Source organism: Peromyscus eremicus, chromosome 16_21 (genome assembly GCF_949786415.1).
Source record: "Peromyscus eremicus chromosome 16_21, PerEre_H2_v1, whole genome shotgun sequence".
Classification (NCBI taxonomy): Eukaryota; Metazoa; Chordata; class Mammalia; order Rodentia; family Cricetidae; genus Peromyscus; species Peromyscus eremicus.
In genome coordinates, this window is record NC_081432.1 from 63,593,808 (window position 1) to 63,610,491 (window position 16,684).

General features: G+C 45.4%; 1 protein-coding gene across 3 annotated transcripts in view; it reads left to right on the forward strand.

Annotated features, from left to right (window-relative positions):
* Kif6 (kinesin family member 6) overlaps positions 1-16,684 on the forward strand; it is a 323,846-nt gene that overhangs the window by 235,802 nt on the left and 71,360 nt on the right. For all 3 annotated transcript variants that reach the window (XM_059281632.1, XM_059281633.1, XM_059281634.1), the window contains one exon: positions 7,548-7,603. In XM_059281632.1, coding sequence (XP_059137615.1) covers positions 7,548-7,603 — 56 coding nt within the window. The remainder of the gene's footprint in view (positions 1-7,547; positions 7,604-16,684) is intronic.

Genomic DNA, 16,684 nt, shown 5'->3' on the forward strand with positions numbered 1-16,684 from the left:
CAAACAGATCCACCTGAGTGTACCCTGCAAATGGAAGTCCTGGGGGTGGGGGCTAGACAGATGCCTCCCTGGTTAAGAGTGATTGCTACTTAAGCATCAGGGCCTGATTTCAGATCCCAGCACCCATGTAAGACTCTGGACTTGGCCACTCAAGCACCTCTCACTCCAGTGCTGTGTGGGGTGGAAATAGGAAGGTCCCTGGAGCTTGCTGGCTACCAGCACAGCTCTGACTCAGGGAGAGATGCTGTCTCAAAGGAATAACATGGAGACTGATAGAGTGGGACACTTGGTGTCCTCCTCTGACCCCGACATATACACAGGCACTCACATCCAACACACACATGTACACACACCACACATAAAGAATGGAAGCTGGAAGAAGGGGTGGATAAAAACAATCAGAGCCAATGACCAAAACCAGGGGAAGAAGAGAGTGAGTCTGGGAAGAACTGGAGACTCTCTCCCTAGAAGCATGGACGGACACACACTGGCTTCAGTCTTAGCATCTGAGACAAGGTATTTCAAACCTGCTGATGCTTCTGCTCCCCTGCATGCCACACGTTCCTGATATGGCCAATGGGATGTTAGAGCAGGCTACCTTCCTTGAGTGTCTGGAAACAAGATTGTCAACTACATGACAGCCGCTTCATCCTCTAAGACAGATCTCCACCGAGCCCTAAGGCTTCTTTGACAGCTCATAGTCATGAATTCCCAGTGAAATGATCCCAGGAGATAGATACCCAGCTCAACCAAGCTGGGGTTCGACTCCCCAGACACTCATGTAACTAGGTGTGGACTGAGCATCCCTTTTCTGTAAATGGATTCCACTAACAACCTGATTTGGAAACCACTGACCCAGAGTGTTCAGCAACCTTGACATCCAGAACCTTGGAAGGAGAAGTTCCTTAAAAAAATTCATAGGAGCTGGGAAGATGGTCCTGTGGGTAAAATGTTTGCCATGCAGACATGGGGATGTGAGTTCAATCCCCAAACCCCACATTAATTATTATTATTATTATTATTATTATTATTATTATTATTATTATAAGTGCAGTGGTGCAGTGGGGTGTGTTTATAATACCAGAACTGGGGGGTGGAGACTGGTGGGCTCGCAGGGCTCAGCAACCACTGGCCCAGCTTAGTAGACAAGTTCCAGGTTAGCGGGAGACCTTATTTCAAAAATCAAGGTGGCAGTGCTAAAGGAACGATACCTGAAGCTGACTTCAGTCTACACCTGTGTGTACACACACATGCGCACACACGTGCACGCACGTACACACACACACACACACACACACACACACACACACACACACACACCGATGATACTTTGTGTACCCAAGTTTAAAAACCACTGACACAGCAGATGTACTTCGTTTTCCCTTCTCTAAAATCATCAAGGCTCCTGGCTGGTTTGGGCTTGTACTTGAGTCTGGACCTGTTTCTGGTGGGGAAGGGGGTCATGGCCTTCCAGGGTGAGCATGTGTGGGTCTCTCAGAGGCTTCTCCGTACAGTCGGTGGCGTCCTGATGACCTAAGCAGCCATCAGGATTTACTGAAAGCTCATCTTATTTGCCCACAGTGGGCAATGCTACCAATGTTCCCATCTTCCTCTCGGCCATTGTGCGGAGGAATCAGTAAGACTCACACAAAGCTCTCTGAAAAGAGGTCTGCCCAGCAGTAAACCCAACAAAAAGGCAGGAGACCAGCCCATTCTAAAAAGGAGATTCTACATCTGTTAATGTTAATATAATTAAGTCATTAAGGAACTGCTTCATGCCAAGAGGCAGTGGGGTACCACCCGGAGCCTCCCCTTCTCTCTGTACCTACACTCTCACCCCCTTTCACAGAGGTCATTCAGTTGTTAGAGATTACTGGCGCTCACAAGGAATGGAATGAATACACCTCACAACGGGGAATTATTAGATTGGCTTACAGGATACAGTCTGGGGAGTCCAACAGGGGGCATCTGCACACTGAAGAGGCTGAGAATTGTGTTAACAAAGCCAGATGACTCAGCAGCTCCAGTCCAAGCCCACAGCCTGGAGATCCGACAGTCATTGGTAGTGCGTCCATGTTGGAAGGCAGAAGAAGCTGGAGTGAGTGTCAGTGGATGACTGTCGGGGGTGGCCACACATGCTGCCTTTTCCGAGGACATCTTCAAACCCAGGCCACCTGCTGGAAGATGCTGTCAGCTTGGAGAGAGAGTCTTCCATCCTCATTTAATCCTCTCTGGAAATATCCTCACAGTCGTACCCAGAGGTGTGTCTCCTGGGTGAGTCTAGACCCATACATGTGCACACACACATCCAGTCAGCTGAGAAGGACCAATCATCACACACACAGGTGCCTACAGCAGAGGACTTCAGAAAATACCTTTTTATAAACAAACAAACAGCATTTCAACAGAAGACACAAAAGGAAATCCCCAGACACTCAGAGGAGTGACTTCCCTGAGGCCCTGGCATAGAAATTACTCTTCAAGTAATCCTGATCCCTTCCAAATATTTGCTCCAGCGCTCCATAGTGGCAGGGAGGACCCACACCCTCAAGTGTTGGTCTGAGGAATTCTGAACCACCAGAGGTCTGCTGGCATCCAGTTGGTTTCCTTACCCTCCCAGAGCTCTCACCTTCTACTGTCCCTCAGCACCCAGGACCAGAGGGCTAGTCCCCCATCTTACTTCCCTTGTCTCTCATCTGTGAACTCTTTGGTTAATGGTTCTGGAGTGTCACCCTGTTGAGACTGACAACAAACTAATCTCCTCTAGCTCACAGCAAGAGACAGTCATCCCTGATGGCAGGATTGTTGGTAGCCCAGAATCCTCCATGATTCTCTGCACTTCCCCAGGGTATAAGACTTGGTCTGGGATTTCAGGAGGGCACATGGGTGCCTGTGTGCCCCATGCTGCCTAAGAGGAGGCTTTCTGTCCCCTGCTCACCTGCGTATTTCTAGCATGGACTCTCCAGCATGCCTGAGTGCTGCCCGAGATCTGGGGGAGGTTCAGTTGCCTGTGTGTGAGGAGAGAAATAAGATGTCACATTAACAGAACATTTGCCCTTCATTGGCCCACAATGTATGAATCAGTTCTTCAGTGGAGGTTTTTCCAGTGGAAGGTAATTGTTATTCACAATCACTCCATTTTCAAGGCATGAGCCATCTTCCTAATATATAATAATAGGAAGAGAAGCAACGACCCTGTGCTCTGTAAATACCAGGGCCCAGGCAAAGCACAGGGGAGCTTTTCTTTTGTGTCAAACTTCTTACAAACTGAACCCCTCAGACACAGAGTCCCCATTAAGTAACAAAAGAGGAAATGAACAGGGAGATGAACTGCAACTAGAAATCAAGGCGTTAATAACGTGAGCTAAACCAAGAAAAGCACCCCTTCACTCAGCTGGGTCCTTCTAGCGCAGAATGGAAGAGCAATCTACAAGCAACAGGAGAAGTGGGCTGGGGAAATCATGGCACCATCTGGAAATGCTCCCGTGACAAATAGGAGCTCCCGTGTTCCCATTAGACCTCAAGTTTAACCTTTATTACTTTTCCATTTGATTGTTATATTTACACCTTGTCTGCTGAACTGCAATTATTAACTCTGAAGCACAGATTAGATTAGAGTCTTCTCAGCACCCCCTGCTTCTTAAAACGATGCTGGAACCCCCCCCCACACACACAACGCTGTTCGGAGAACTATTGTTCGAGAATGCCTACTTGAAATCGACTTTGAGAACTCTTAGCAGCCAAGGAAACTGCTGAAGATTTGCTGTAGCCTCCAAGAAGTGCAGAGTGGGAGTGGGAGTGGCTGACCCCCTGACCCCCTGACCCCCTGACCCCCTGACTCTCAGCAGGCCGGAGAGGACAGCAGAAGAGACTCACAGAAAAGGGGCATTAGCATGTGAAAAATGCAGGGGGAGGGCAGGCTGGGTCTTCATCACAGTAAAATGGCCTAGAGAGTGAAGTGTTTGCTGTACAACGTAAGGACTGAGCTCAGGTCCCTAGCACTTACCTAAGAAAGCCTGGCATGCAGCTTACATCTGTACCCCAACTAGGGAGGCAGAGCTAGGCAGACCCGTGGGGCTCACCAGGCTGCCAGCCTAGCCACACATCTGTGAGCTCCAAGTTCAGTAAGAGACCCTGTCTCAAAACGATAAGGTGGCCAGTGATTGAGGAAGACACTTAGCATAGACTTCTGGCTTCTACATGCCCACTTGTGTGTGAGGATTCCTGAAAAGAAACTGTCTACACAGGGAAATTGACTGATTAAAACTTCAGTGACGCCGGGTGGTGGTGGCGCACGCCTTTAATCCCAGCACTCGGGAGGCAGAGCCAGGCGGATCTCTGTGAGTTCGAGGCCAGCCTGGGCTACCAAGTGAGTCCCAGGAAAGGCGCAAAGCTACACAGAGAAACCCTGTCTCGAAAAACCAAAAAAAAAAAAAAAAAAAAAAACTTCAGTGACATGGAGAGGTTGGAATGCTGCAGAGAGAGCGATCTTTAGCCTAACAAGAGTCATTCCTTACACACCTCTGCCATCCTAATAAACAGATAAAAACCGCTGGAACGTATTAACTTAAAACTAACTGCCCCAATGGGAGGGCTAAGACTGTGGTCACATAGCATCCGATGGCTGCCAGCCCTCTACCCAACTATAACTCTCCTCTCTGGTGTTTCCACCAAGGTGTTTTTTTAATGCCTTGATTTATGGCTTTCTTTGTCTTGTTACCCATAAAAAAGTCCACAGAACTGCTTCCATGTTGGAACATAAATTGGGGTAACTTAAATCTGTGTTCCCAAGCCACAATCACTCAAGTTCGGCTCCAGAATAAACCATCTCTGGCCCTAGGTCAGAGCAATCACTGTCTGAGTTCCCTAGTGAGTTGTGTGTAGGGTAGCCAGGTGTGGGGTTCCTCAACTGCTTCACCCTGAGTGACTCATATCTTTGAATACCACTTCCCAAGGGCAACAAGGATTCTCTCAAGAATGTTCCCAAGTCTCATCCCTCTGCTTCAGTTACCTAAATCTTCTCATTCCCTCTGATGATGAGGAAGTTGGCCACAGTGTTGAAGCCCCTAACATCCATCTGCAGGGACCTTTTCTATTACGTGGGTTTGCTGGAAGGATGGCCCTCAGCCTCCATTGTCTGTGGTTACTGCGTCCTGGGCACGACCCCAGCTCCGAGCTCAGCATACCCCACAAGGATCCTGTCCTGCCTGGTGGTGGTCAGTATTCATACACACAGCACATGGAGCTTCAGTCCACACTCCGCATGAATGGCTGCTGAACTGATCAAGCCGGAATTTCACCAGATGCCTCTGCACTGGTCCCCATAAGGCAACAGGCCCTACTGAGAAGACATGAATGACCTATGAGGAGCCTTCATTCGGGAGCCAGGGGTGGAGTCCTTAGCCTTGTAGGAACATGCAGTTCTCTTCCCTGGAACTCCCTGTCTGTAGTCCCAGACCAAACAGATGCAGGAACAGCAGCGACAGAACTGTCACCACTTTTCTACCAAGCACGGAGCGCTGGTCCTCCTGTCCTGGCCCCCCTCCCTTCATCTAGGGCAGTGCCGTACAGATGAGGGAGTTACGGCCAAACACTAAGACAGCTAAGCCTCTCTAGAACCCTGTGAGATTCAGGGAGGGCAGACGAGGGCAGGGAGAGAAGAGGCTGTTGAGTTAAGACGGACAGCAGAAAACTGGGTCAGTGAAGTGGGAGGATTTAGCCCAACATGCTCTCTGTTTTATATGTGTTTGGAAACTTCTAGAATGAACATTTTCTAAAATTCTGTGTATCTTCAAATCCAGGTCACTCCCAATTTACACACGAAGTGATTTGACTACGTACTATACATAGCTAGGCCCTTTCCTAGACAAACTCAGTGTGGCTATTGTTATCCAAGACAGAATACGTGCTGTGTCCATATATTGTGTAGTTGTTTTGTTGGTTGTTTGTTTTTTGTGGGGTTTTGGTCTCCCCTCTGATTTCATGGTAGAAGGGAAGACAGATCAACTAATATTTCATGACGTCTTGGTATGGTAGCTCATCTTTGATGTCAGTGTGGTTGGACTTGGAGGCCCTTAGGAGACACACCTCTGAGTGTGTCTGCTGAGAGCGTTTCCAGAAAGGTTTAAGTGAGGTCGGAGGACCCCTTCCTACTGTGTGTGGCACCATCCCACAGGCTGGGGTCCTGGACTGAACTAAAGACAAAAAGCAAGCCAGCCAAGCACCACATTCTTCTCTCTGCTTCATGATAGCAACACAACATGGCCAGTCACCCTGCCCTCCTGCCGCCATGCCTCCCACACCACGTGTGATGGCCTTGGTCCCCTCAAGAGCTGCTCATTCTTCCGTGGGTCATGTCTTACACTGTTTCTTCAGTGCAAGGTTGGGCTCATGTAGATGTCTCGTAAAGATCTGTTAAGAAATGTAGCAGGAACACTGACTGAACACACATGGACTAGTATTTACCCACCAAATACAAGAGTTTCTAATAGCATAGGGAAGAACTTATATGCTAAGCAAAAAAATATTGGGATAAAATCTTATGCATTATTTATATTATTATGTATGTGTATATGTACTTATGCATACATTATGACCTTACCCTGTAAAAATGAGCTGGAGAAAAGACTAGACAGATCTCCATATCAGGATATATTTATTTCTGGTTTGGGAGTTATTGTGTTTTTTTTCTCTTAAATTGTATTTTCAAATTCTGGTTTAATAGTCTTCTGTGACAGGAGTCAGCAAGCATTTTCTGTAAAGGGTCAAATAGTAAAACCTTTCAGCTCCACAAGCCACACGGCCTCTCACATCTTTCTACTCAGCTGTGGTAACTACAAGCCACTATAAATGAAGTGGTGATGGATGGGTGAACGCGTTATAATAAAACTTTATCTGATTTGTCTCATGACTGGCTGTCAGTGGCTGACTTCTGCTATACTATCGTATGTCAAAAAGTCAATTTAAAGTTATTTAAGAATTTTTTTTTTTTACTATAATGTTAGCACATGGCTTATGGGTCATGGTAGAGAAACTTTACCACCACACTTCATTCTGGTACCTTTGCACTATAAAGCATCAGAAATTAAATTTATTCATTAGCAAATTTAAAAACAGATTTTTTTTTTATTATTTTGTGTGTATGGGTGTTTTGCCTGCATGTGGTATTGCAGCACATACGTGCAATACATGCGGTGCCCCTAGAAGCCAGAAGAGGGTGCTGGACCCCCAGAACTGGAGTTACAGCTGGTTGTGAACCTTCATGTGGGTGCTGGGAACTGAACCCAGGTCCTCTGGAAGTGCAGGCAGTGCCCTTAACCACCCAGCTATGCTCTAACAGGAAACTTTATGTGAGGTAGACAATGTTTCACAGTAGATGTAATCACAGATTTCAGGCTTTCTTTATAGCCTACCATACTAAGCTTATTTCAGTTTTCCTTTGTCCTCATCACATTCCTGAAACCTCTCAAACATCTCTTATTTTTTCAAATATAATAAAGGATGTCTAGCAAAAAATAAAAATTGTCTTTATTCCTTTTTTCCTCCAGATTTTCTGAAGCAAAGGCTCTGGGAGAAAGTATAAATGAAACAAGAAGTAAGATTGGTAAGCAGACGGTATTCTGGAAGCTTCTTTCACCATTTTCCAGTGGACTTTGGGTGGTGGTGTGCCTTCTTCATATAGCCACAAAGTGTAGCTTGCATCCCTGCCCAGGGAGCCATGACACACACCCTCATTAAGAAAGACACTTTTGTGTGTGTCCGTCCTGAGCTGGGTGCTGGGCTCACTGGGTTGGCATACCCCAGTGAGAAAGTTTCCCCTGTGTGTTTCAGCAGTAGCTCAACCTGTCATAGTCATGTGGTCATAGCAACATTATTTTGTATCTCCAAGGGTTGTGAAGCGCTGTTACACCTCCTAAAGTTGGTGCTGGGCATTTTTTGGCACAAGTGCACTTTCAGCACCATCCATAAAGCCAAAGATGGGAGGCTGAAAAGAGCCAGCGCGCCTCCCCCAGCTGCGGAGCTCCCTCTTTTAGGTGAGCTTCCCTGGAAAGGAGATGTTAAGACAACAGCCAAACTTGAAAACACATGTGCCTCAAATCTTTATCAAAGTGGAAATGTCTCTTATCTGAAGCTACAAAACACAACCAGGACCCATCTCCCTGTCAGAGCAGCTCCACAGGGGACCCTTCTGCCCCTGTGCTCCAGAAAGCAGCTGTTGTCTGTTTGCAGCTGGTCTCTGGGCTCCTTCTTGCCGCCACCTCCCTCTCAGAAGCCACTTTGAGTGTCCCCTCAGGCTTCTTCTACAGAGTATAGAAAATCAGGATCGCCTCAGTCCATCTAAGTCAAGGGAACAGTTCCCCTCTGTGACCGTACAAGAAGGAGCTGCAGCAGCTAGACCCCAAGCCACACCTACACGGAGAGGACATCCCTGTGTCTCATCCAGAGCCCAGGAGCTTGGATGCTGCGATGGCTGGTTTTCATTTTCAGGTTGACACAATCTAATAGCACCTAGGAAAGGAGTCTCAAAGAGGAATTTTCTAGAACAAGTTGGTCTGTGGATGTGTCTGGGGTGAGGGTGGGGGTTGTCTTGATCACATTAATGGGTGTGGGAAGACCTAGTCCACTGTGGGTGGCACCATTCTCTAGGTTCAGGTCCTGGGCTATGTAAAAATGGAGAAAGTGAGCTGAGAAGTGAGCATGTTTGCATATCTCTCTCTGATTTGGTATTTTAAGTTCTTGCCACAGTGACTCCCTTCTGTGATGAACTGTGACCTGGAATTGGGAGCTGAAATCAGCTCTTCTCCCCTAAGTTGCTTTTTGTCAGGACATTTTTATCACAGCGACAGAAATGAAACTATGATAGATGGAGAAACAAACTTAGCTGGAATTTAGCACCACCATTGATGGTGGAGGCAAGCCATGGTGTGGACCTGATGGCACCTGTGTAGTGGAAAAGCCTTTGGAAAGTATCTCTGATGCTTCTCCTGCCTTGAACACTGAAGTAGTGGCCACACTCACCATTAGATCATGTTACTGAATGTGTGTGTGCAATAATACATCAGTATTTCTATATCAAAAAATGGTTTCAGAGCTTTGGTAAGAATTTCATTATAATTATCAACCATGTATACATACTAGGCCACCAATAATATGCACATACCAGATTCCTTTCTACAGTATGGTATACAAATGTGTCTTTATAATCGAGAACAATATAACAGTGGCCCTGCCCATCCCGCTTATCACCTATCAGTTCACCCCCTTCTCAAAGGGGTTAAGGGGTGAGGACTATACCTGACCTATCCAGACTGAGTATGTATTTGTGATTAATACAAAGAGGATCCAGACATGCTATCAGAAACCCCCGGCAGGTAAGCATCAGGGTTTTATTTCCCCAGAAGACATTGAGTGGAACGGATATCAATGCCGAGATTTAAGCTTCCAGTAATGCCAAGAAAGCAGCTCGTTCAGAGGTATAAACAAAGCCAATGCCCCACTTCACAGCCACCACTACCTTTCAAACTGTCCTCTTGACCCTAGAGGACCAAGGTGAGTGGACCGTGAAGAGCCGGCCTGACTATTGAACAACACACTTGTAGTGTCTAGCCACAGGGAAAAGTACAGCATCATTCAGATGGCAGGTTGAATTGAAAGAGCTGGAGGGATGATCTGCGCACATACTCAGTTTCTAAGAGGTAGGAGCAGAGCACAGGTGGACCATGCTGGGGTGGTGACTCAGCTCTGCTCCCAGCTCAGCCACGTCCCAGCTCTGGGCAGGATCGGATGCCAGGGAGATGCTTGTAGTTGGCCCACAGAGGAAACTACAGATCAACAAACCCATATGTTTAAAGTTCAAGTAGGCACTGTCTCCTTGTGCAATTTGTTTTTCTCTGACTTTGTGACCTACAGCTGTGTCTTGAGTTTCATCCTTAGAGATTCCTGAACACGTTCTATTTCACTAGTAGCCAAATAATATCTAATTTTTATATGGTAAAACTTTCCTATTATTTCCTTTCTCTAAGAAGCCAACTAACTAGGTAGATAACTATTGCCAGTTCTGGAGGGACAGCTCAGTGGTTAAGAGCACTTGCTATGAGTGCTAAAAGACTTGAGTTCAAATCCCCAGCACTCACATAAAAGCCAGGTATGGCCATGAGACAAAAAGATCCTGGGAACCTGCAGGCCAGCCAGCCTAGCCAAAGAGGTAAACCTCAAAAATGGGTGTCCTTCAGGTTTAGCGAGAGACTCTGTCTCAAAAACTAAGGTGGCACACAGCACACTTCCCCATATTACACACATACTCACACATACACATCATACTCACACATACACATCACACACATACACACACACACACACACACACACACACACACACACACACACACACTTCCCACACAATTCTTTCTGTCTTTATCAATAATTTGCTTCCATCAATTTTGATCTTGAAACAAGTTGAAATCAAAATTGGGAGAAGTAACCAATTTAGAATCTCCCTGAAAATTAATAGGTCTTTGTTTCTGTGGGGGAGCAATGGTATCTCTGTGTACCTGTCCCACACATCAGGGTAATCAGCAACTTCTGATCACATGGATTATGTTTTAAACACTTTTGTATCCCTCTCCCACACATCAGGGTAATCAGCAACTTCTGATCACATGGATTATGTTTTAAACACTTTTGTATCCACTCTATTACCATCCAGTCTGTCTCTAAAAATGCCATTGAGTTCAAAATCTTGGGACAGTAGACTGCCTTAGGGCACCAGTTTGTACTTCTTAGGGTCCTGGCATCTGTCTGTCTGCACCAGTGGGCCACCACTGACTGCATCATCTTTGGCAACAAAGGACAGTGAGTGGTTACACTCTGCAGGTCCCTCCTACACCAGTCCAGGAACCAGCTGCCTTAGTAGGTAGGTAAATCAGTTTGACTGTAAATCCAGACACCTGTTCCCCAACCCCCAGGTTCCATTAAGCCAGGAAACTCAATGGCAGATGGCATCGCAGGAGCTGGTCACTCACAAGCCTGCGATGCATTCAGACAATTGGATGGAGGGCTTGGGTTGTGGCTCAGGAGCACAGTGCCTTCCTGGCGTGTGATGGGCTCAGGATTCTGTCCCCAGTACTAAAAATAAAGTTAGCAGAGAATGTAGTAGAAAATGCTACGAGCCAGAGGAAAACAGAAAATGTAAACACCCCAGAAGCTAGGAACATGTCTGGACAGTTTCTTTCCTTTACTCCAAACTCCTTGTAACTGTTTCCTGCATGCACTTGGGATGTGGGAAATCATTGCTCAGAGTTCCATCTCCCTCTGCTGATCACTGGGGAGACTCTGCCGGCCTCCAGCTTTGCGTGTGCTCTGTCTGTGAGCAGCTGTTGAGATTCACTTTTGGACCTGCCTCCTGCATGCTGGCTTCTACCCCTGTATCCCGAAGAAAAGAAATAACAATAGCCAACTTGTTTTAGTAGATTATAATGGCATGAGCAGAGCATGCCCTTTAAGACATGTTTTCTGAGTGTTTATTTTATGTGTGAGTATGCTGTGGCTCACATGTGGGGGTCAGAGGCCAGTTTGTGCAATCCAGGTCTCTCCTTCCACCATGTGGGTCCCACGACTGAACTCAGGCCGTCTGACTTGGCAGCAGGCACCTTTAACCATAAGCCATCTCGCTAGCCCAGCATCACTTCTTAATCTCTTGGTTCTCAGAGAAGTGCCTCTCCACCGTCCCTTTGTTTTGCCAACAATATCCATCAGTCTTTATGTAGACAGTTACAGTTTGTTATTTTACACAGCTACATCTACTGATCATTTCTTTTATGGTTTCCTCCATGTTTTGCACCTAGGAAGGGTCATTTTGACTAATAACAGGGGGACTTCATTGCTAAGTGTCTGTTTAATACTTATATAAATATTCTTATAGTTTTTTTTTAGTGTTAACATTTTTCGCATTGAATTCATTTAGGATTTATTGTGGAATATGGCATAAGCTGAGATTCAAAATAGGATATCTTGGAAATAACCAGTTTTCCTGATACCTCTTCCATTTTAATGAAATGTCTTAAAATAAAATGCCTCTTTTCCTCCTAAGAAAACACTTTCAAGTCTTTCAGGAGGAGGCTAATGCGTCTTAATCTCATCATAACAGAGCCCTGACCTGATCATTTCTAGTCTCATATTTCGGAAATAGCTTTACCGGCGGATACCATCATCTAGACATCAGAAAAAGAAGCCCACAGTAAAGTGTCAACTACATGTCAACCAGGCAGCTGGGGATGCCAGGGGACAGCGGCTTTCCTGAGTGGGTGGTCCCCTGGAGTTAGGCACTCTCCTAAGGGAGATCAGCTGTCTTTAATCTTAGCTTCCTGACTTGCCCTAGAAGAGTTGGTGAGACCCCATTTCTATGGAGGGCAGGGGTATTCCTCTGTCTTCCCTTGGCTGGAGGGGAATGGTAGCAGGCAGAAGAGGGTAAGGGCGTTAATGTCGCTAAACAGGAAACCCCATGTAGCAGGGAACTTGCTGTGTTCCTTCTTGATCACCCTAAAAACTAATTAATCTTTGCTGAAGGGCGCCCAGTAGCATCCAAAAGAGAAAATACCTCTGCTCACATGGCAACCAATCCACTCATGGTGGAAACAGCCTCAGTTTCCTACCAATTTCACTCAGTCTCATGACCTTCTAGACCAGACCCCTCCTCTAATCCAGTGTTTACTCCACAGCTTCCTGAAACCTGCTCAAAGTGTGCAAGTCCCTCGGCATCCCTCCTAGTAGTCTGCCGCAGGACTTCATTTCAGAAGCAGAGATGCTGTCAGACACATGCAGCCTGCACTGCTAGTTAGGTCTTCGTGCAGGAAGGGCAGCCCAGTCAGTTTGTGTGGGGAAAACAGTACAGCCCAGGCAGCTGCCTGAGTGCCTCTTACAGGGTGGCCAGAGGCAAGAGAACTCAGGAGCACCTGAAGACATTTTAAAACCTGGAATTGTCTGAAAGTCTGTGGTGTAAACAAAGGAGACCGCCACATGCATCCAGACTTTAGACGAGAGAGTCAGAGAGACCCAGTCCCAGCTACAGTCAGGATGGCTGACTTCAGTGGTGCTGCCGGGATTCCCTGGGTATGGATGAGGAAGCTGCAGCTGAGGGAAGTTAGTTAGCATGCCCAGCAGCTTGCAGCTAAGAAGGAGCAGAGCCAGAACCTTGAGCCCCATTTCTGCTGGGCTCCAGGATCAGTGTTTAGTCAGAAGGCAGGAAAGCTCACAACTGAGGAGAAAATAGGAAGTCACTACTGTCACCCTGTCCATGGAGGGGGCAGGGGCGTGTATCTTCTCCAAGTTCAAGTTGCTAGGGAAAGAAAAGGAGCCTTCTGATAAAGAAGGCCGAGCCTGATGGAAGAAGGGAAGACTGAGTCCGCACTGGGGAAGGGCCTCCCTGCTAGAGGCTCTCCCCTCTGATCTGGGGTTTAGAAGGTTATAGATGCTCTCGGAGGTTAGCATTTGTCTCTCAGTTGTGGAATGATTCATGGATGTGTTATTCATACGTAACTTCAGAACTTTTCATTTCCAGTGAAGGGTTTGCCACAGGATACCCAGTGGATCCCTAAAATTATACATAGTATTGGACCATGCGTGCATGTGTGCGTGGGTGTTTACCAAGCTTTTTCCTATGTGTATCTATCTATCTATCTATCTATCTATCTATCTATCTATCTATCTATGATATTTTGTTAATTAATGTATAAATTAAGTACATTTCAAGATTAATAAGAACTAGTAATACAATAAAGTCATTTAACAGTATACTTTAATAAAAACTATGTGGATGAGGTTTCTCCTTTCATTCACAAAATATTTATTATGTTATAGGGATCCTTCTTTTTTGGCTTTTACTAGTTTTATATTTTTGTCAGTTTCTCACTGGTATTGTGTTTTGTGAGCATGTCCCCCATCACTTTCTCTCGTCTCCCTCTGGCTCCTGATGGCCCCTCCTGCTGTCATGTCCTGTGTGGTCTTGTGCGGGTGTCCACAGCTGCTATGTGTTCTGATTTCATCAACTGTGCCACATCTGGAGGACAGTACTTTATAGTGCTCCTCCCATCCTCCGGGTCTTACAGCCCCACGTCGTGCTAACCCTCTCTGTGTGGTGCCCTGGGCCTCAGAGTGGGTGATATAGATGTCCCCTTTAGGGCTGAAACTCAGCAGCCCCTTATCTCAGCATTTCATCGGGTTCTAAGCTTCTGCTCTGACCAGCATCCACTGACAGATGAGTCTTTCCTGACTAAGGCTAGGACTGCACTAGTCTGTGTCATCCTTCTAGTGATACAGGACCTTGAAGAGGTACTCATGGCCTCCCTGAACTGCCTCATCATCCTTGCTTCTGGGAACCATCGTGAAGTAAAATGAGAGGACAGTACTTAAACACACATACTGCAATACAGCGATAGCCTGTCTCCTATGAAGATTGTTAATTCACGACTGATGGATAGGCAGTATACACACAAGGGGTACACTTTACCAAGGATGACTACATCTGGATTGGCCAGAGCACTATGCGATGAAGTATCATCAGACTGGTGAGAACAGCCACAAGTTAAAACTTCTTTGTTGCTTATTCCTAGAGTTTTCTTTTTAATATTTTCATATTATAGTACTTGAAGATAACAGAAGCCTCAGAAAACAAAATAAATGGTGGGAGAAGGGGAAGACTGTTACTTGTGTATCAAAACATAAGAGCCCTCTTTACTTCCTCTCTGAAGTACCGGTCATGTCGTCTCTCCAGAGGGGTGTAGCCACTAACAACCATTTCATGTCTCTGTCCATCTTCTTCTATGCATTTGTAGCTAGATGGTAGATTGATAATATGATAGACAAATAATACAGCTATATAGATAGATGATAAGTAGAAGATTGGTTGTTTGATAATAGAGACAGACAGACTGACTGACAGACAGACAACTTACAAATAAGACTATCCACATGTTCCACTCCCTGCTTTCTCATTGAACCACTTATATATGGCTGTAACACTGATTTTTGGTGGTGAATAAACTGATCCATCACACTACTTTTTTATACTTTTTTCTATAAAAACAATGCATGCACTTGTGCATAGAGATGTTAGTGTTTGTGGGGAGAGATGTCAAGATATAGTACAAAAGGGAGGAACAGTATTGTAAGCAAATACCACAAGAGTCTGTTTAAGGGGTATCAGAGGTTTATTAAGATATGAAATGGGGAAATATACTCACAAATACAGGATATGGTAAATCCAATTGCAGAGTCCTTGGAAAGCTGATCATGCCTCCTGATCCTGTCTTCACCACCCAAGAGAGCACAACCCCCCCTTCTCTTCCCTTTTAAGAGGCCACATTGACAGACAAGAAGCCCAAGGACACTGGTGGAGCGAATACCCACTACACTTCCCCTTTTTGTCTAAATAAGAAGGTTCTAAGCCTAATGCAAAACTATATATAATAAGAACAATTATCAAGTATTGTCCAGGAGAAAGAAAGGGTAATAACAAACAAAAATGGAACTACAACCAAAAAGAGCAACATCAAGCAAGGTACACATACTAAATGTCCAGACCATAGGTAAATGGCAAATTACAGATTACTCCAATAGCTGTCTTATCCTGAAGAATCTAAATCTAGTACATGATATGTTTGTTCTTAGCTAAGATATGAGAGAAATTTAACTGTAACCATCTAGTCTTCAACCTCATCAAAGACCTGAGAAGGAAAATAATATTACCTGAGTGAACAGGAAGTGCAAGCAAGCAACTTCTGAAAAATGCAAGAAATGACAGAGAGAGCTGGCTACCTGGATAGTCACCCAGTGTTTCTCTGCAACATCGGGGCATTCACTTTTGGCTACAGGCCTAGAATACCCAACAGACCATTGTCAGAAGCAGGGAGTTTTAAAAAAAACTGTCCTCCACTGTCTTGGCAAGGTTCAGCAGTCACTTTTCCTTGTGTCCTGCTCATCCAGAACGGACAGCATGCTTGTTGTTATCAGCAGAAGCAAGGGCACTACATCTAAAGAAAGTTTCCAAAGAGTCAAGAATAAGTATGGGGAGAAATAGAATTTGGACAACAATAGTCCTTAGATTTTTGGTTTTCTTCTGTTCCACACCAGGTGGCTCTTCTGATATGAGACAGAAACTCTTAATGTTTCCTTTTAACAACATGCTTGAATTTAGAGAAGGAGAGAGCCATGCTCCAACTCCAACACCAGCTTTGATTATAATTGAGTCGGGACTACAATATTTCTACAAGTAAGGAGATATGCATGTTTAGGTAACGAGATTTTGCCATTATTTAAACATCCAGCTGTCTAAGGTCTTTTGATTTTTTGAAGATGGGTATTTCTATTATCCTGTAAAGACAGAAACAGAACCCTGCCCGACCCTTGTTTGCTGAGTTTTTCTTACAACTTGTAGAGTGGTCACATGGGTGGATGAGCTTTTACTTCTCCTCATCAAGAGGTTTCTCCTATTCGAATCGAATCTTTATTAATTTTTATGGTATCCATAGCTTTTCTTCTCCTGTGGAAACAAAAACAAAACCCTCTCCCCCAATGTAACACAAATCCTGGTTTCCTTCTGAGGTCAACACATCTTTAAAGTACACAGGCTGATTTAATTGAGTTGTTTTTTTCTATTGTCCAATGTCTCTCTGCATCTGGTGTTCCTTTCT